General features: G+C 33.2%; 2 protein-coding genes and 2 non-coding genes across 5 annotated transcripts; 3 read left to right on the forward strand and 1 right to left on the reverse strand.

Annotated features, from left to right (window-relative positions):
* Nucleotides 1-1,938: 1,938 nt before the first annotated feature.
* LOC125809798 (syntaxin-22-like) lies at nucleotides 1,939-6,897 on the forward strand. 2 transcript variants are annotated; one of them, XM_049489380.1, is made up of 7 exons: nucleotides 1,939-2,408; nucleotides 4,211-4,304; nucleotides 4,513-4,652; nucleotides 4,835-4,909; nucleotides 5,373-5,530; nucleotides 5,605-5,705; nucleotides 6,543-6,897. In XM_049489380.1, exons 1-7 carry the CDS (start codon nucleotides 2,221-2,223, stop codon nucleotides 6,606-6,608), a joined length of 822 nt encoding a protein of 273 aa, XP_049345337.1. In that variant the 5' UTR covers nucleotides 1,939-2,220; the 3' UTR covers nucleotides 6,609-6,897. The 2 variants fall into 2 exon arrangements, with proteins under 2 accessions (XP_049345337.1, XP_049345338.1); XM_049489381.1 differs by lacking the exon at nucleotides 6,543-6,897 and adding an exon at nucleotides 6,111-6,263 and having other exon boundaries at nucleotides 1,941-2,408.
* A 762-nt stretch (nucleotides 6,898-7,659) lies between these two features.
* Nucleotides 7,660-7,731, reverse strand: TRNAW-CCA (transfer RNA tryptophan (anticodon CCA)). Its single transcript has one exon. It is a non-coding gene; the product is annotated as a tRNA-Trp (tRNA).
* A 4,081-nt stretch (nucleotides 7,732-11,812) lies between these two features.
* LOC125809824 (ruvB-like protein 1) lies at nucleotides 11,813-16,679 on the forward strand. The gene is made up of 12 exons (XM_049489405.1): nucleotides 11,813-11,912; nucleotides 12,416-12,604; nucleotides 12,891-13,022; nucleotides 13,148-13,297; nucleotides 13,723-13,878; nucleotides 14,497-14,631; nucleotides 14,761-14,826; nucleotides 14,919-15,025; nucleotides 15,985-16,084; nucleotides 16,186-16,277; nucleotides 16,372-16,441; nucleotides 16,521-16,679. The coding sequence occupies exons 1-12, from the start codon at nucleotides 11,832-11,834 to the stop codon at nucleotides 16,608-16,610; spliced, it is 1,368 nt and encodes a 455-aa protein (XP_049345362.1). The 5' UTR covers nucleotides 11,813-11,831; the 3' UTR covers nucleotides 16,611-16,679.
* Nucleotides 16,680-17,774: 1,095 nt separating this feature from the next.
* Nucleotides 17,775-17,848, forward strand: TRNAT-AGU (transfer RNA threonine (anticodon AGU)). The gene has a single exon. It is a non-coding gene; the product is annotated as a tRNA-Thr (tRNA).
* The last annotated feature ends 2,180 nt before the right edge of the window (nucleotides 17,849-20,028 follow it).

The following is a 20,028-nucleotide window of genomic DNA, read 5'->3' on the forward strand; positions in this document are numbered from 1 at the left end:
ATCTAAGATGTTTCTTAAGAAAATAACACAAAATATGATATGAGTAATGATACTAAAATATCCAATAAAAAAATAATAATAATGAAATCGCGTAAAACAAATATTGTAAATTAACAAGTCATAATGAAAATAATCATAATTTAAAAGTACTAAATCATGCTAAAATAAGTTTAATAAGTATTAGTTACATGACTAAATATTAAAGTAAAATTAAAATTAGATTATGTATTTGAATTGTTTAAACCAATGTAAAACCAAAGAACAAATATTCAATATTATTGTCATTCTTAGTGTTGAATTGATTTTCTTTTTGCATTAGTATTAATTTGATTTTGATTTAAACTTTATTATAATTACCAACATCTGTGGACTATAATTTTTATTGAACCATTCAGAATTCTAAGTTTCAACTTGAAATAATATATTAAAAGATAAAAATAATGAAAAAGTATAAGAAATATTTAAAAATTATATCAAAGTAAATTTTTTTATGTATAAAATAAAATTTTAAAATTATATATATATAATGTTGGGTTGGTTTGGTCTCGGGTTGGGTTTTTTTAGTTAAAACCAAACCAACCCAAATATAGTCGGGTTTTTTTTTTCAATACCAAACCAAGTCAAACCAACCACTAGTCGGGTTTTTTTTTCTCGATTTGACTTGGTTTGCGGTTTGGTTCGATTTTGTACACCCCTAGAGCAAATCATATAAATTTCATTAGTTTAGGAGATAGTTACATGTTTTTATTCTGTTTGAATTATATGCATTTGGTATGCTCATATTCTAATATCTTGATACATACAGGTCAAATTAGGTGTATCTGTATCCAAGCTTGATTTACATGTGCACTATGGCTGAGTATCGATTGGTTCAGTTTTGAAATTTATCGGTTTGGCTTATTGGTTATCGGTTTGTAGAGATGCTAAACCATTATAGAACCATTAAGATATTGGCTTATCAGTTATTGGTTTATCGATTTTTGATCGTTATCGGTTCGGCTATCGGTTTAACCGTTAAGATTTGACACAAAAAATATATATTAAAATCACTTAGAAACAAGGTGACAAACCAAAAAAACCATGCACTTGAGTTCACAAGTTACATCTTGCTCAAAAACAAACAGTTTTACATTGTCGAATAACCAAGTGTTTGAGACAACCAAAAATAAAAGTAGGAAACCAAACTCTAAGTCAATGACTTTATGTACAAAATGGTATAAATATAATTATTTAATTTACTAACGGGTTATCGGTTAACCCGTTAAGAAAAAACCTCAAACTGTTAAGAACTGATAACCCATTAACAAAAAAAATCAAGACCGTTATCAAAATCGCTAAACCAATAACCCAATAACTTTTATTCGGTTTGGGTTATCAGTTTCGATTTGATTTTGAACAACCCTAACACTAATAACCCTCTCGCTAGTCTCTCTCCCTTTATTTGCTCATCTCTCTTCCTATATATTTGTATTTGAGAATATATTTGGAATGTATTATTTGGTATCCCAAATACATGTATCTTGTGTGACTCTCTTGTATCTAAGATATACTGGTTCTCCTACTCACCTCTCTGCATATATATATATATATATATGTATTTTCATAATGTATCTGATATCAAAGATACATGTATGTATTTGACTTGTCTGAAGAAATGGTGCATTTGATTTGAAACGTGGTACAAAATTATTCATTAGCGAGAAAATATATAATTATTAAGTTTGTATTATGTAAAAGATAATTAATTACATTTGAAGTTCAAAATTAAAATTAATAATTATTTTATTATATATTCTTAAGATTAAATAAACAATTCTTGTAATATTTCTCAATTTTTTAAAATATTAATAAATAAATTCTATTCTGAATTTATTGTTTTTGTTAGTGGGAGTTAAAAATGAAGGAGATATTATTGGTGTACTCTTTTTTGTTTGTGTTCTTCAATTCCTTCCTCCATTTTCGCCCAATTTCTCTAGTTTTGGCGCAATTTTTCCACCCTTTTACTCACCATATAACTATCTAATAAAATACTCTTTCCTCAATTTTCCTTACATCTCCTTGCAAATTCCCCAAACCCCAAATTCTAGGGTTTTCATATTACTTCTCTCTGTAATCCAAACCGTTATCCGGCTTGGTCCCCTCTGATCACATACCTTTAGGTTTGGATTTCTGAAATTTGGGGTGAATTTTGATCAGAATTCGAAGAAACAAAAGAAAGAAATGAGCTTTCAAGATCTAGAATCGGGTCGATCAGTGGGTACCCGTCGGGGCTTTGTGAATGGGAAGCAAGACACTACCCAAGCCGTGGCCTCAGGAATTTTCCAGATCAACACCACCGTCTCCACGTTTCAGAGGCTGGTTAACACCCTAGGTACACCGAAGGACACCCCTGAGCTACGCGAGAAGCTGTGAGTTCTTTCGATATTTTGTTAAATTTTGATATTTTATTCCATTATTTTGATAGTTTAAGAATTCTTTGCAATCTGTACGTGAACAAAACTAGAACTGATGCTTATGCTGTTATTGACGTTCAGCTGGTTCTTGTGGTTTAAAGACGGAGCATAGTCAGGTCTAATGGGAGTTTTTTTATACAAAAGCTTGGCATTAATGTGTTTCAGTTGTGATCGGAATTTTTTGGGATAAAATTAGTCAAAATGATACATTTTTACAGCTACTTTGCTGGTGATGTAGTCTCCATCGGCTAATTTGGGAACTTGCGTGTGTTATAGGATGAGTTTATTTATCAGCTTCAGCAGAGAGGCAGCAGTATGTTCGACAATATATAGTCTAAAATTGCTTACATGCATGCCAAATGGCAGTGTCTTATACGAAAATCTTACAAAGTAATATCTCGTATGCTTGGGAAATAGACATCCCGGAGGGAGATATTTGAAGGAGAAGAGCAACGAACAAACCCGGGAACCATTATATATGAGAATGATGAACTTACTGTAAATAGAAGTGATGGACCACCTATCTTGGGTTTTCATCAAAACAACAATTTGCAACTGCAGGATATACTTTTGATGATGAATGATAAAGCATGTTCCTGGTCTAAGATTCTAAGGAGATAGTATGAAAAGAAGTTTTGAGTTGAAATGCATAGGCCCTATAGAAGTCCACTTGCATATGTAAGTGAAACATAAAAAGCATGAAGGGTTCATGTTGCTCCAAAAGTGGCACATGTGCTTCATTGAAGTAAAGCGTGCAAGTTGAGTAATTAGTTCTAAGCAGCAATAATGAATTTCCCTTGGTAATAATAACAATAATAGTTACATTTGTCTCTACAAAATCCCTTTACCATAATATATTTATGATATTATTTTTTTGATGAAAATGTAGAGAGTTTTATTAGTAAAGTACCAAGAATGAACCAAAAAAAGTACATCAGAAAGAGGAACATCCTTCTAAATATTGAAGGAGTACAAGAGATCTAATAGTGAATCAGAATCAGATACAGGAGCTTTCATACACCATAGATACAGTTTTTTGAACAACTAGATTTAACCTGTTCTATGTTGTCTCTCTTGTCATTAGAACATCTATTGTTCCTCTCCATCCAGGTAAACCAGAAAATGCTAGGAGGGATAGCAATCCAGTAGTGCCTGTTATCCTTCGATGCAAACTGTTCATACCAGCTGCATAGGGAAAGTTTTATGCATCATGGCATGACCCAGTGAACACCAAGTATGGGTAAGAAGCATAGTCCAGACCTGTCTACTAAAAGCACTGTGCTGCTATTTGCCGATATGAATAATTGTCTCATGCTTGCATATGTGTGTGGTGATAGTATCTGTTCTAGCAGTCTCTTTTCAGAATATCATTTAGGTAGTTGGTGAATAGGTGGGATAGCCCTGCGAGGTTTACCTATCAAATGCCTTTAGCTTGAACAGGGTGAATGTAACTTGGACTTTTCCCAGGTTGGATAGAGGACTAAGATATGGATTGGTAACAAAGAAAAAGAAGCAGTGGTGGGTTAATGCAATGTATCGATCTTTGGGGATTTGACATTATATGTTCAATCATATCTTAAGCAGATAATTAATTCTAGTTTTGCTGTCCGATGTTTGTTAACCCAACTTAATGATGCATCAACTATTATAGTGTGTTGATGAACTGAAAAGTGGCAACTTCTAATTCATATTGGGTATCATTAGATTAAAAGAATTTCAAACATGTTTGGTACTTGTGCTGATTTTCTTAACTGCAGGCACAAGACAAGGCTACATATTGGGCAATTAGTGAAAGATACTTCCACAAAACTTAAGCAAGCGAGTGAAACAGATCATCGAGTTGAAGTCAGTGTAAGCTTCAAAAAGTGCTCTCCTCATTTCTTTGTGTTTGTCTTGTGGGACTGCACTTTGATATGTATGTGTGAAACATGTATTCATCTTCTTTCATCATGAATTAACTATATTCTAAACATTCACCACCCTTATGTCTTTCTTGCACTTCTTACATCACAATTCTCGCTTTTGCTTATAACTGTAAATTCGTTCTTGGTTTTCTCAGGCTAGCAAGAAAATTACAGATGCTAAACTTGCTAAAGATTTTCAAGCTGTATTGAAGGAGTTTCAAAAAGCTCAACGGCTTGCAGCTGAGAGGGAAACAGCATATATGCCTTTTGTTCCCCAAGCAGTTCTTCCTTCTAGGTAAGTGAGGGTATACTTCACTGGAATTTAAATGTAGTCAAATTTGAAATGTGAAGAAGTACATCAAAAGCATCTTTTATCTCAATAATCGATCTTGCTATTTTACATTCTCAAATAAAACTGTGTACCTTCATTTTTTTTTGTCACCTCTCATTTCTAGTTCATCCTCTTTTGGTGAACAGTTACACAGATGGTGAGGTAGATGTCAGTTCAGATAAAGGTCAAGAACAGCGAGCTCTCCTTGTGGAATCTAGAAGGTAAAATAGCCTAATAATAGTACTCCTTTATGCGTACTCTTAATCATTATTGTTGTTGTGCTGACTGTTTCATTAATTTCTACAAATTACCAGCAAGACTGTTGTCAATTCTTGATGCACAGGGAAATTTGACCTTTAAATTTGGATTCAAGGTGACTTATGGTCTACTTCAAATTAGATGGAGGACTGGGGATTGGAATTTTTGGTGATTTACATTTGTGCAACATGTAGAGTAGTGTAAATTTTCCGGAAGAGCTGTCAAATATGATTGAATCGAACTGAGATTCTTTTGAAACAATTTTTTTTTTTGAAACAAACTTAACTCTTTTGAAAATGCACTTGGGTTAAAGTTGATGTTAATGTGATGTATTTCAACTATGATACCATAATGTCTTCTTTTATTATAAGTTTTGGCTTGGTGATATTTGGTTTCTGTTTCATCTTCCATGTACCTGTGCTGCAGGCAAGAGGTTTTGCTTTTGGACAATGAGATTTCCTTTAATGAAGCTATTATAGAGGAACGAGAGCAGGGAATACAAGAAGTACAACAACAGATAGGTGAAGTTAATGAGATCTTCAAGGATCTTGCCGTGCTTGTTCATGAGCAAGGAACCATGATTGGTAAATCACTCTCCTTCTTCTTAAAATTCAGGTACCAAGGGGAACACATGTTGATGTTTGCAATTGTTTCTCAGATGATATTGGTTCCAACATAGAGAATTCTCATGCTGCAACTGCACAAGGGAGATCACAACTTGCTAAAGCTGCAAAGACCCAAAGATCAAATTCATCTCTGGTAAACCCGACATGTTTCACACTTCTCATTCCTTACCTTATAAAAAACACCTCTCATCCTTGAGTCAAAATTCTGGATTTGGCATGCTTATATGCTGTACTGTAGCATGAAGCCTGTCTGTTACTCCTTCCTTCCCTTTATTAGAATGACACAATTATTTATTTGGAGCATCAAATAGTTCAGAAGTCTAGTCGACCAAATATAGACCAAAATCTACTGTAATTCTACAGTACGATTTATGTATAAATATGTAGTTTTATTATTTAAAAAGTTAAGAAATATATGTCCAAGTTAACACCAATAGTTAATGTCCGCGCTCATATCTTGAACTCTGACATTCTTTTTAGGACGGAGACAGTAGTATTTTTTGGAGCTTTACCTGATAGGGTTTCATGGACTTTTGAGGAATTCAATTGTGAACCACTGGTGGTTAGATGTAGAAAAGGAATGTAATGTACCGGACCATTTAGACAGTGGTCGACTTAGAAATTTCATCATTATTTTATTATAACAAGTCAAGTAATGTAATTGCTCGAGGTTATTTGATGTATCCGAAAATGGGGAAGAAGGGAATTAGTGGTTAAGTTATGTGTTCCAGAGTTGGGGTAAAGGAGGGAGAGGTGCAGTAATTTGAGAACATTTGAAGTACTATTATGAAATTTTTGATATGCAATCATGCAATAACTCTAATTTACATCATCCTCATATGCGAATTCAAATTGGTGATTCTGCTTCCCACCCACTTTGTGCACATCATATTGTTTTTCCACCTTATTTTCCTTGAACTGAATAATTTTTGTCTGTAGATGATCTCCTGACATATTATACTAATTGCAGACATGCTTACTCCTGGTGATTTTTGGAATCGTGCTCCTTATTGTTATTATAGTACTTGCAGCCTGATTTGAAGATTTTGAGATATAGGATCCTAAACTCTGTTCAGCAGTTGAGAGATCTTTGTGATGCAAGTTGTTTGAAGGCTCAACCTGGCGTAATATTGTGCTGCCTCAAATCTTTGATCATACTAAAAAAAGAAATACTGTCAAATGAACTGTTTGGGGGGAGGGGGAGTGCAGAGTTTGTGTTTAATATTGTAAATTTGGTGTTTGGGTTGCCGCGTATGTTACTGCCTTGTAATGGCACTATTATAGGTTTGTCAATAAAAATGATTATTTGAGGCTCTTCGTTTCTACTTGCCCTCTGGGCATTTCTATTGTTGATGCTGATAAAACAGTGTATGATGTTTTATTCTTTATGATGCTAGTGTGGAGAGCCGATAATTTTTGTCTTGTTTGTTTGCCCGTCTGAATTTTGTGGTAGGTTAGAATTTTTAGTTTTGTTCGAAGTGATCTTCATAAAGTTGCAAACAAAGACTTGAAGCTTTTTATTGTAGCCTAAAAAGCTTTTGAAATATATGTTTGCCTAAGGTTTTTTGTTATTTACGTACAACGAAATACTTAATTGGCTTCTACATCAGCACCCAAATGTAAACAATTCTTTTTATTGTTAGAAACAATGGGAATTCTTGATTACGTAAATGCAGCACAGTTGCTGAGTTAACCAGAATACTAAATAGGTGTTATCTATGCTATGATAAAATGATATGAGAAGGTGCTGATACAATTATTGACAACAATTTGATGGATTATGAAGGACCATTTTCTCAATATAATTCTGTTGTTATACTATAATTCTCAAGTTATAATCTCAGTATAATTAGTTCACAAACCCAAACAACCCTTTAATGGTGTTAAAAATTAAGAGTAAATCTTTCAAATGTAGCAATATTTTCTATATTTGCAGCTTCAAACAGTGCGTATATTATATAAGTTGTCTATTTTGCGGCTCCAAAAGAATTTATTTAAGTTAAAAACAAAAAAATCAAAAAGATGTGAATTTAAGTTTTTTTAAAAAAAGCAAAAAGGTGTGGGGACCCGATATTATTCGGGGGGTTTGAACCCGACGTGAATCGAACACGCAACCTTCTGATCTGGAGTCAGACGCGCTACCATTGCGCCACGGATCCCACGTTGTTGTTCTCTTGTATTATGTTTTTATATTTAAGTTAACTGGAATATAATTTTGCACAAAATTATACAAATGTTTTCTTCACCACATGACAAAAACTAATGTCCACATAATTAATGTAGCTTTATTGCAAATCGCCTCTAAGACTACCTAGTGCATACACATCATTCTTTTCATACCTCACTTATGGGAATGAATATGCTATTAGTGTCGTATAATTAATGTAGCTTTTCGTCAATCAAATAAGAAAAAACTCATTAACGCATTAGTTGACATAACTAAATACCACATTAAGCTAATGCGGAAATTTATATATTATGTAATGTGACAAAATGCCCTTTATGTAAATAATACATTTAAGTAATCATCCGCTTATATTAATTGCTGCATTAGCAATTCTTTCACTTCTTATTCATCACATATAGAATCCTTCATTATAATTCTTTCACTTCTTAAAGCAGACTAATTTTATATTGCAAATCACTTGTTCTAGAATTTGCCATGTCAATTAGACAACTGATTGGATTTTCAACACCAAACTCAGTCATATTAACTCTATAATCATCTAATAAAAGAAAGTTGGTAATTTAATTAAGGTAAATACTTAATTATATATAGGTTACTTCGTTACTAGTTGAAAAATCATAAAACTTCAAACGTATTTTTAATTAATGATATTGGATAGGTCAAAGGGTAATTATGAGTATCATCTAGGTATATTTCTATTTTACTTAACTAATTATCGGGAAATTAGAACAATTAAATGACTCACTATAATTCATAATCAAATGAAAATCAATAATATATATATATTCATTAATTATTAGATGTATCTTATATGTGTCTAATGGTAATTCATCATATTTAGATGAAACATATATGACTTTTGTAACTAATAATTAGATCTATTAGTGGATGTCTCATTATAATTCTTAATTGGATGAAACATTTGTGCAGGTAATTCTATTATAGTTCATGAATAAATGTATCATATATGTGTTACGTTGTAATTTGTAATTGAGTAATATGTATATGTTAGATAGTTGTAGATGTAGCATATGTGTTTAATTGTGATCCATGAAATATATTTTTACTTGGATAGATCAATACGTGGATCGGACTCAATTTGTTATATTAGAGAGATGATGTGTATAATCAATGTCAATGTATATCAAAAATATTATTAGATGAAATATGAAATCAATATAAATGTGTCACATATTTGGATGAATCATACAGTGGATTCATATATTACATTACTAGACAAGTCATTATATATTCATTGCTAAGTGAACTATAAAGTCCCCTAAGTTATTACATTACTGAATGAGTCATTAAATCAAGATTAATCATGGATACATTGATCCAACATGTGTTTGGATTTGTGGAGTTTTAATTTTACGTTAAATTTGCATAAAATTACTATTTTTGTGTTGGTTTAACTCAAGATTTTTTTACTCTTTAGTTTATTCTTTTTTGTACTTTAAGAAATGTGAATTTACTTATTTTATTTAGTGTATGGCTTTGTCGTTTTTTAGGCTTTGGTGCTAAACTTGCATAAAACTGCTATTTGGTATTGGTTCTACCCAACTCCCTCTTCGTCTCTTGTTGACATTGATAAGTCTCACTCTCCCTCACAAGTGAAGAAGAAAGTCTCGAATATATTTTTGACGGGCTATTATTCAGAATGCAAATATTGAGCCTCAATTCAAGAACCTGCTAATTGGGCCAACTGATAAATCTAGATTTTCAAGTGTGAATGGTACAACTTCCGATGTTTATTCCAAATTTAAAACTCACTAGCTAATTATAGATTAGTCAATTATATATATGATAAGTGTAGGCAGGCACTATCAAAATAGAATATCCTTTTACTTGTATAAATACATAATGTATAGTTTAATGCAAATTACTAAGTGTTGTGGCATTTTAATATTATTATATCTTTTAATATTATTATACTTTGCAAATGTCATTTGCTTTCTGCCTAATAACACATTAGTTGCGTTACTACCGTTTGGCAGTTGATGACATTTGATGTCATCTTTATTATCATGTGTCAAACATATAGTGAATGTGTAATGGTATTTGTCCGTTGGATTTCTTGGCAGAATGAGTAGTGGTCAACTATGACCATTACTTCTCCATTATCTCACTCTTTATTCCTCCATTATTCTTTGTAACCTATGTAACATATGTAACCTCAGGTCATTTATCTTCACTATTTACTATACCATTATCTTCCTATTCATTGCTAGGAAGACTTCTTCTAGTATAAATAGTGGTGGTCTTCATTTGGTTTGATACACCCAATACAACAAGAAATATAGAGTGCATAAGGTTTGTCAAAAAGAGAGTTCTTATTAGTTGAAGGGAAGTGTTTCTTTTTGTGGAGCTTTGGACTCAACTCTTGTCCAGAGTTGTTGAGTTATACTTTGTGTTAAGGCTGTTGTATCCTGGAGGGGATAAGTCAAGAAGGACTACTGCTGGACCGGTGAAAACATTTACTGCAGTGGGCTTGAATCTCCTTAAAGAGAGCGAGATATCCGCGCCTCAGCCTAAAGATATTTATTTCTTCATTTGTAGTTTCAATTGTAATCTTGTATTTTTGTTATCTTGTAAGTTTTCACTAACACTAAGAAATACAAAAGAAAAATCTCTCATTTTCCTACATGATATATATTAGGGCAATAAGTGTTCATCTTCATTCTCTTTTCTTCCTTGATTCTTTCTAGTATGCCACGACTATCGATGCTCTTCTTGAACTTGTGGAAGTAAGCCTAAAACTTCTAAGACTCACCAGGACGAGAAACTCATCAATTTTTTTTTATGGGACTCAATGAGTTATACTTAAGGATCAAAAGCAACATACTCATGATGAATTCTCTACCTAGTATGGGGTAGGTCTATATTCTTCGCTCATTCAAGATGAGAAACAGAGATAAATTCATACTCAAAAGGGTCCTTTTATGGTTACTATCAAAAGTTCTTTGGGAAATCAAGAACAACCTATCTTACTTGTAGATTTTTTCCGTCTGAAGAAAGTTTCAAGCACAATTTTGAAAGGGAAATTTTGCACATATTGCAAAATGACTAATTATGTTATTGAAAATTACTACAAGTTGATTGAATTTTCTGCTGATTTCAAGTTTACAAAGGGGAACATGGCAACATCATTTACACCCAGTAATGTTGCTCATGCTCAGCCACATAACATAGATAGTGATTTTAAAATAATTTTAAGGATCAAAAGAAAATAGAGAAAATAATCATTTCATGTCAACATAGTACACACACCTCACTCACTTATTTCATGAGGAATAGCCAACAAAGTGTTCAATCCTTTGCCAACTGTGTTGGTTTAGTGACCCCTTTATTAGACCCTGTTACTTTTTCTCTCTTTTATCATACCGACTCTCATTCTTGGATTTTTGACTTTGGGCTTCTGAAAATATGATTCATGATTCCTCACTTTTAACTCATTTCACTCTCTTACCTTCGATCAAAGTTTGGCCCAATATCTAATCCAAATTGATCCATGAATAATTTTATTAAAATATTTTTAAAAAGGCATTATATTTTATTTGATATGTCACATATAGTCATAATAATAATAAAATAATAATTTTATAAGATACTAAAAAATTATAAAAAAAAAAAACTAATAAAACAACTAAAGCTTAGTAAGAGTTGAGCAAATCGAGTTATGACCTGCATTTTAGCCTGAATAATTTTCAAACAAATTATAAATCCTATTAACTCAATCTATTTGATCTAGCTCAAATACGACCTAACCCGTTCAATTGTCACCTATAGAAAATAGTACAGTACAATTGCCCCCAAGGCAATATAGAAAATAAAATTTGAAATAAGGAAGTAGCCCAAAAGGATTCAAGTGACACTTTTCTTGGAAGAAAGAGGGTTTATTTGAAATAATTGAAAACATTTTGGGTTTTCTTAGCACATTACAATTTTGCCTCTTCAAAACCTCATATCGCCTCCATAGAAAAGCAGCTTGCGTTAAACCCAGACAGCAAGACGAAAAAGAAGAAGAAGAAGAAGAAAGAAGGCTAAAAAGAGACACATAAAGAAAAAATTATGAAGATAGAAGAGGTACAATCAACAATAAAGAATCAGAGAATTGCTACTCATACTCACATTAAAGGCCTTGGTCTTGAGGTAACTTCTTCTTTTACCTCAAACCCCTCTTCGCCTTTGTATACGTTTTTTTTTTATCTTTTAGGAAAAAAATCGGGTTAATTTGGTTTTATTTGGTGTTTTGATTTGTGGGTTTTTGAGTTTTGGTGTTAAAATTTGCATAAAGCTGATATCTTGTGCTGGTTCTACCCAACCCCCTCTTCGCCTCTGTGTATTGTTTTTGACCTTTTAGGAGTTTTTTTGGGTTAGATTGCTGTTATTTGGTGTTTGGTTTTTTTTAGTTTTGATGTTAAATTTGCATAAAGATGATATATTGTTTCTGTAGGAAATTTTTGGACTCTTTAGGGAGTGTAGCACTGAGGGTGTTTAGACTTTGCTTCTATTTTTCACTGAATTTGTTATCTTGTGCTGGTTCTTTAGTTACCAAATACTTTCTTGCATTTGATGTTTAAGTTTTGTGTGTATGTGTACTTTTTTGCTAACAAATGGGTGATTATATGTGACTATTTTGTGTTATATGGTAGCCCAATGGGAGACCACTACCATTGGCAGCTGGGTTTGTAGGTCAGGCAGCAGCAAGAGAAGCTGCGGGGCTTGTGGTGGATATGATACGCGAAAAGAAGATGGCTGGTCGGGCTTTACTGCTAGCTGGTCCACCTGGTACGGGGAAGACAGCTCTTGCTCTTGGTATATCACAAGACCTTGGAAGCAAGGTGCATTCTTTGTACTCTTTGGTTCTGGATTTAATGCTTCTATTTTATCATACTTTTTATGTTTGAGCTTTATTTACCGGTACTGGATTGAAATGGGATCAGATAGAGTGGAATTCATATTTAGGATTCAATGATTCAAATAGCCGATCCCAACTTGTTTAGGGTGATTGATTGAATATTGATAATATGTGAGCTGATTGGGTATTTTTCTTAAAATTTTATTAGGGTTAGCAAATCCAAAATATAGCCTGTGTCATAATTGGTGGCATTGACTTCTATATTGCAGGTTCCATTTTGTCCGATGGTTGGATCCGAAGTGTATTCATCAGAAGTGAAGAAAACTGAGGTCTTAATGGAAAACTTCCGGCGAGCTATTGGTCTCCGTATGAAGGAAAATAAGGAAGTTTATGAAGGAGAGGCAAGTCCATAGTCTTTCTCATTTGTCGTTTCATTTTTGCTGGTCTTTGACACAATAATTCTGCAATGATTATTTTTAATATGTTGTGAAGTGGATCTTCATTTTTTAATTTTTTTCTGATGTAGGTGACTGAACTATCTCCAGAAGAGGGTGAGAGTGTGACAGGTGGATATGGTAAAAGCATTAGCCATGTTATAATTGGGTTAAAAACTGTCAAAGGTACCAAACAGTTGAAGCTTGACCCCACGATATATGATGCCTTAATTAAAGAGAAGGTACGTTCTGCAACATATCTGTCAGTGAAGTATCAAATTTTTTAATACGTTTAATAAACATGATACAACAACATACACAGTGTAATTCCACAAGTGGAGTCTGGGAAGGGTAGTGTGTACGCAGACCTTACCCCTACATTGGGAGGTAGAGAGGTTGTTTCCGAGAGACACTCGGCTCAAGGATATGAAAATATACAATATTTCCCTCTTTCTTAACATCCGACGTGTGACTCTAGATCGACACATATTTATCTTGAGTAAATTCATTAACTTTCATGTCATTCTTCTTAAATCACACTCTAAGTAGTCGGCGAGGAAATTGCATTTAGTCTAATTTACTTTAGTCTCGTTATCGTATATGCTTATTCTGCAAGGGAGCTTATTCTTCTCTGTTGATATCTCCTGCTTCCATTATATATGTGCAGGTAGCTGTTGGTGATGTGATTTATATTGAATCGAACAGTGGAGCAGTTAAAAGAGTGGGCAGGAGTGATGCATTTGCCACAGAATTTGATCTTGAGGCAGAAGAGTATGTTCCACTTCCTAAAGGAGAGGTTCACAAGAAGAAGGAAATAGTCCAGGTTCGTCTCATTTTTTGTTTTGCTATGGCGTGAATAAAGATTACCTTGGAATGTCTACATGTAGCTATTTTTTCGCTCAAATAGTCAATTTGTTCTATGGATTTGCCCTGAAATACTCTTATTTGGGTGCTGTAAAGATCATAGTTCGCCTTTGTGAGCTCACGTGAATGTTTGAAGGGTATAAAATTCTGTATATTATTTGGAGTGGTGAGGAAAGAGATTCCTTAGCTAGATTTTGTGATGACCAGGAATTCAAACTCCCGTAAGGATGTAGCTGGAGTGGAAGTATCATAGTCCATGGCATTAACAACTTATATAATGGTATGTTTAAAGTAGCCAAGTACCTTTTGGCACAAGATTTTTTAGGAGGAAATCAGCTGCCCTCATTGTAATAGTTATTTAGTTTTCATACATCAGATATTCTGTGGATCCATACCTGCCATGATTGCTTGCTTGTGAGATTTTGATCAAACTAATATGCATTTCCAAGTATCTGCATTTTTGTTCTGGACAAATGATATCACTACTTTAATGGACTTCTGTGAGGGAAACCGGTGGCAAGGAACATAAAAACAAAGATTTCTGTACTTAATTGCATGTGGTATTGTTTTCTGCCAGGATGTTACATTGCATGATCTTGATGCTGCAAATGCACGGCCACAAGGAGGACAAGATATATTGTCCCTTATGGGTCAAATGATGAAACCTAGGAAAACCGAGATCACTGACAAGTTGCGGCAAGAGATAAACAAGGTACTTCTGATTTATTGGTTCTAGTATTCCTCTGGATGAATGAGTACAAATTCATGCTGGTTCTAGTGTCTATGAGACTGTGAATTTAGTATTTAGCATAGTGAGTTATATGGTATTATTTCTCTGCAGGTTGTCAACCGTTATGTTGATGAAGGTGTTGCAGAGCTTGTTCCTGGTGTCTTATTTATCGATGAGGTTCGTTCTCATTCAGACAAATCCTGTTTGATAATTCATTTAACACCATCCCCTCCCCTTTGGTAACTAATTGGAGAAAACGTCTTTGGCAGGTTCATATGCTTGATATGGAATGCTTTTCATACTTGAATCGTGCCTTGGAGAGTTCACTGTCTCCAATTGTGATTTTTGCCACTAACAGAGGCATTTGTACTGTCAGGTATGAGTGTTCATGCGAAACCAAGCTTCAAAAGTTCATCAAGTTGGAAAATTTCCATTATATGATTTCTTTACCCTGGGGCTTTTAAAAATTTGCATTTTGGCTGCATTTTTTCATACATTGATCCATTGCAGAATGAAGTGCTTAGAAATACAGGACAAATTGTTACTTCTCTATATCAAAATATTGTTACATGGGCCATGTAGTTGTCAATTTTAAATTGCAAGAACATGAGAAGAATGAATGTTTGAACATAATTACTTGTTAGATTCAGTTGCTAAATACTCCCTCTGTTTCAATTGTTTCTCTTACCTATTTTTTAGTCCGTTTAAAAAAACATGCCTCTTTTCTTTTTTGACAACTCTTTAATTGCAACCTCCCACGTGGCATGTTTAAGACTACAAGATTAAAGGGTCTCTTGGTACATTCTACATATCCGTAATTTAAGACCACAAGATTCAAAAGTTTTTTGTACTTTGTTAAACTCTTCGTTAAGTGAAAGCCAAACAAACAAATTGAAAAGGAGGAAGTACATGTAATTGTCAATTTTAAATTGCAAGAACATGAGAAGAATGAATGTCTGAACATAATTACTTGTTAGATTCAGTTGCTAAATACTCCCTCCGTTTCAATTGTTTCTATTACCTTTTTTTAGTCCGTTTAAAAAACCTTGTCTCTTTTCTTTTTTGACAACTCTTTAATTTCAACCTCTCACGTGGCATGTTTAAGACCACAAGATTAAAGGGTCTCTTGGTACATTCTACATATCTGTAATTTAACACCACAAGATTCAAAAGTTTTCTTTAGTTTCTTAAACTCCTCGTTAAGTGAAAATCAAACAAACAAATTGAAAAGGAGGGAGCAAATGCTTGTCTTTGTAGACACCTTAGATGTATGTGCAGATACATGTGATGTCTGAGATAAATCAGTTGTCACAAACAAAATGTATCTCTTTGCAGAGGAACAGATATGACTAGTCCACATGGTATTCCAGTTGACTTGTTGGATCGATTGGTGATTGTCAGAACTGAAACTTATGGTCCAGCTGAAATGATACAGGTTCGGGCTAGCTTGTTCAACATTTTATTTGTATGACTTATTGATCTCGACCTTAGTCGTTGCATTTTCTTGATGCATGTTTCTTTTGAGTGCTTGGCCAGATATTAGCTATACGTGCACAGGTGGAGGGACTAGAAATAGATGAAGAGAGCCTTGCGTATTTAGGAGAGATTGGACAACAAGCTTCCTTAAGGTTGGGTTTAACTTGTTGGATATATAGCTCCAAAGTCCAAATATCAATTCATTTTAAATTAGAAGTAACGATGTTCAATTCTTCCCTTTGTTAGGCATGCTGTTCAGCTGCTATCCCCAGCTAGCATAGTTGCCAAAATGAATGGCCGCGACAAAATCTGCAAGGTACTTGGCTGATCACATTCTTTATCATTTGCCTTTGTGAAAGCTCCGAACTCTATTTACTTAGCCATTCACTTTTCAGGTGGATCTTGACGAAGTGAGTTCGTTGTACCTGGATGCAAAGTCTTCTGCAAGACTTCTTCAGGAGCAGCAAGATAGATACATCTCATGATAAATTGTACTATAGTATCAATTCTCTAGCTTTATTTTCTAAGGTGCTCATATCCAAATTGCATTTTGCTAGTCAATTTGTTTTATTTCAAGGTTTTGCCGTCTTCTGCAACTGATGCACTGTAGTTCTCTCATGAGATTGCAATATAACAAGGCTTCTGGAATAGGAGACACTCTCCCTTCTATATTTGTATCTCCATAGTAGATCGCTCATCCTGATTCTACTTGAAGAGAGGAGGGACATAAGTTCTACAAAACATGTACGTTGACGTTTGGTTCCTTACTTCAAGTCTAGGTTGAAAGGCATAGTCTCACCTTTTGGTTCAACCCTTGAGCGATACACTGTTTAATGGGTGATGCGTTGAAGGGTTCGAAAAAACCATCGAACGATGCCCTGTTCTTTCTTCTCCTTACGTACTCGAAACCAAACCATGAAAGTGTTTCACACCCAAGAATTAGACTAATGCATAGAGGGTTTAGTAAATACTTACCTTAGTGTGATGCGTTGAAGCTTAAAACTTTGAATGCCTTAGCTGAGTGAGTTGGAAGTATTTTGACCAAATAATTTGAACCTTTAATACGCCACTTAGGACAAGAATATTACGTGAGTACATTCTTCAATGATTAGAAATTTAATTAGTGAAATATGCATATCTTTTGAGATTTTAAATAATTTCTCATCTCTTTCAACAATCAAAAATGCATTATAGTGAGGGGAAAAAAGAAAGTATAGGGGGTTTAGTTACACCATGCCAATAGTTTGGTAATGATGGTACTGTTAGCAAAGGGGAAATTATGATTTCAATTTTGTGGGTTCCCAATTTTACGATGACGATGTTAAGTGATATAATAACTGAGTTCTAAATTTAATATTTACACATATTTCTTTATAAAAATACATTGTGTGAGCAAAATTTATTGGATTCAACTGAGCCCACATGTGTGCTACTAGCTCTGCCCCTAACTATTAGTCTTATTTGGCTACAATATGAGTTCATTTGTGGTTTACAATACGGATTGTTGTGTGGTTCTTCCTATGGAAAAACTTAGCTTGTGGTTTGAAAATGGAGTTACAATATCAGATATCGGAAACTTATAATTGAAAATATTCCTTTTCCATTTTTTAAATGTTTAAATAAATTTTATGAAGCGGTCAAGCATATCTGCTCTCATAGCTCAGTTGGTTAGAGCACCCGTTTAGTAAGCGGGAGGTCTTGAGTTCAACTCTCAATGAAAGCAAATATGCTTTTTTTTACGCCGTTTCTTCTCACGAAGCCACCTTAGGCGAAGGATAATCCGGTGCACACCTCTCGCCAGAATATTATGTGACATACATATGTTAAATATTAACTATTACGAATATGTATCTAATTTTGGACATCATTCATCAATTTCTTGGCTACGCCATTGACAATCTATTCTTCACACAGAACACAAATAATTTCATTTTTATGTTTAGTTTGTTGTTTTTCTCCATTGAACATGTAACTTTGGCAATCAAAGCTATCAGAGTATATGCTCTTTACAAATTCGATCCTGATGTAATATATCACTATGACTTGATATACTTAATTTTGTGATTAGTATTTCATATTGCTTGGGAAGAAAACCTTGATAGTAAATGGTAGTAACAAATACACACACAAAGAGAGGGTACATTATGACATTAATCGTCCTATTGAGGAATTTTCACATTATTTTTTTACGGAAAAAGTGCTCAAATATGTCATCGAACTTTCAAAAGAGGCTCATTTATGCCATTAGTTAAGAGTTTGGTTCATCTATGCCATTGTTGTTAAAGAAAAGGCTCATCCGTGCCATTTTCTTAACTTTGATTTTGCAAAATCACTTTTTACCCCCCAAACAAAGTTTAACATTTTTCAATTGAAATTTTTGGATCAAATGTACTCTTTTGATCCACAAACTCCAATTGAAAAGTGTTAAAAGTTGCTTGGGATGTTAAAATGGTTTTGCAAAACCAGAGTTGAAAAAAATGACATGGGTAAGCCTTTTCTTTAACAACAATTACATAGATGAACCTTTTCTAAAAGTTCAATGACATATTTGAGTCTTTTCTTTTTTTATATATGTCTGCTAATTAAACTCCCACAAAATAACATTGTTTTTTTCATGTATCCGAGGAAGACCACTTTAAAATTCAAACCCTTTGCTTGAGATATTTTACACCGACTTTACAAGCCAATTATGTCACGCCCGACAGGTTAATTATTATTATAGTATATAAAATGACTAGTTTAAACAAAAAAAACCAATAGGGTGTTCTAGATTATGTCAATCTTCGACAAATAATTTGGTCACCATTGACTGGTTAAAATTGTATAAAATGACCAGATTGGTTCAATTATTGCTTGAGGAATCTCAACAACTCTAATTGTCTTGTTGTCCACCTTACAAAAAATATAATTATTTTAAATTATCTGTCAATTTACAAAATCAATGAGATTAATTAAGTTTTCCCATTTTATCCTAATATATATATATATTTTTTTTTTAAAGTGTAAACTCATTTGTATGTGTAAAGAAAAAAGAGAACAACTAATATAGGACGGAGGGACCATTAAGATTTCTTACATCTGTATACCAAAAAAATGATTTTCTTTATTATAAAAAATTTACCATGGTCTTTTCTAAAATTTAATCAGACACAAAGTTTAAGAAAATAAGATTTCCTTAGGTCTTGTGATCTAAACTATATATGTGTATAAGATAACAAAATATTCTTTAGGTTTTATGATTTTAAATGTGTGAGGTTGGATTTTTGAATCAAAGAGTTAATAATTTGTAATAGCTTTTCATCTCCTAAAAATATGAATAAATTCTGGTTTTGATACTCATGACATATGACTTTAACATAATGCACAGGTAGAAAATATGTTACCATTTAGACATAATTTTAGAAGCATATTATCCTAAAAATTAGAGTAATAATACAAACTTAACGTAATGCTGCGCAGGTAATTAAATTAGTGCAACGGTTAATACGTCAAGAAATTTGTGATTGTTCTCACAAACAAAGGTATCAAAAGTGCTCATTTCACATAATTTAATTATACTTAATTAGATATCACATGGATTAAAATAAAAATATATCAATAATTAAGGAACCAAAAATGTTATTAACCGTATAAAAATGACATTCTTTTCTAAAAAAGGACAATAAGAGGTTACAAGACACATTTAAGTTTTAAGATTTACGAACATGAGTTGTGGTGAGATGGTTGGATTCAACCTTAGTTAGAGCTCTAGATGCAATGAGCAAATCCGATTTTAATGGGATCCAATGGAGGTTTGGGAAACCAAAAAGAAAATAGAAATACTATTTAAGAGCTGCCTAAACAGTAAACTATTCATATCTCAGTTCTTAACTCTTGAAACCAAGAAAACTTTTTTTTGTTTCA

This window comes from Solanum verrucosum, unplaced genomic scaffold, assembly GCF_900185275.1.
Source record: "Solanum verrucosum unplaced genomic scaffold, falcon-dt-bn FXZP01000474.1, whole genome shotgun sequence".
Classification (NCBI taxonomy): Eukaryota; Viridiplantae; Streptophyta; class Magnoliopsida; order Solanales; family Solanaceae; genus Solanum; species Solanum verrucosum.

Bases quoted from the DNA above. Each gene is read 5' to 3' on its own strand.
- LOC125809798 (XM_049489380.1), top strand. From the start codon at position 2,221: ATGAGCTTTCAAGATCTAGAATCGGGTCGATCAGTGGGTACCCGTCGG. The intron at 4,910-5,372 runs GTAAAATAGCCT...CCTGTGCTGCAG, and splicing joins CTCCTTGTGGAATCTAGAAG to GCAAGAGGTTTTGCTTTTGG. The intron at 5,531-5,604 runs GTAAATCACTCT...ATTGTTTCTCAG, and splicing joins TGAGCAAGGAACCATGATTG to ATGATATTGGTTCCAACATA.
- LOC125809824 (XM_049489405.1), top strand. From the start codon at position 11,832: ATGAAGATAGAAGAGGTACAATCAACAATAAAGAATCAGAGAATTGCT. The intron at 14,632-14,760 runs GTACTTCTGATT...ATTTCTCTGCAG, and splicing joins TGCGGCAAGAGATAAACAAG to GTTGTCAACCGTTATGTTGA. The intron at 16,085-16,185 runs GTTCGGGCTAGC...GTGCTTGGCCAG, and splicing joins GTCCAGCTGAAATGATACAG to ATATTAGCTATACGTGCACA.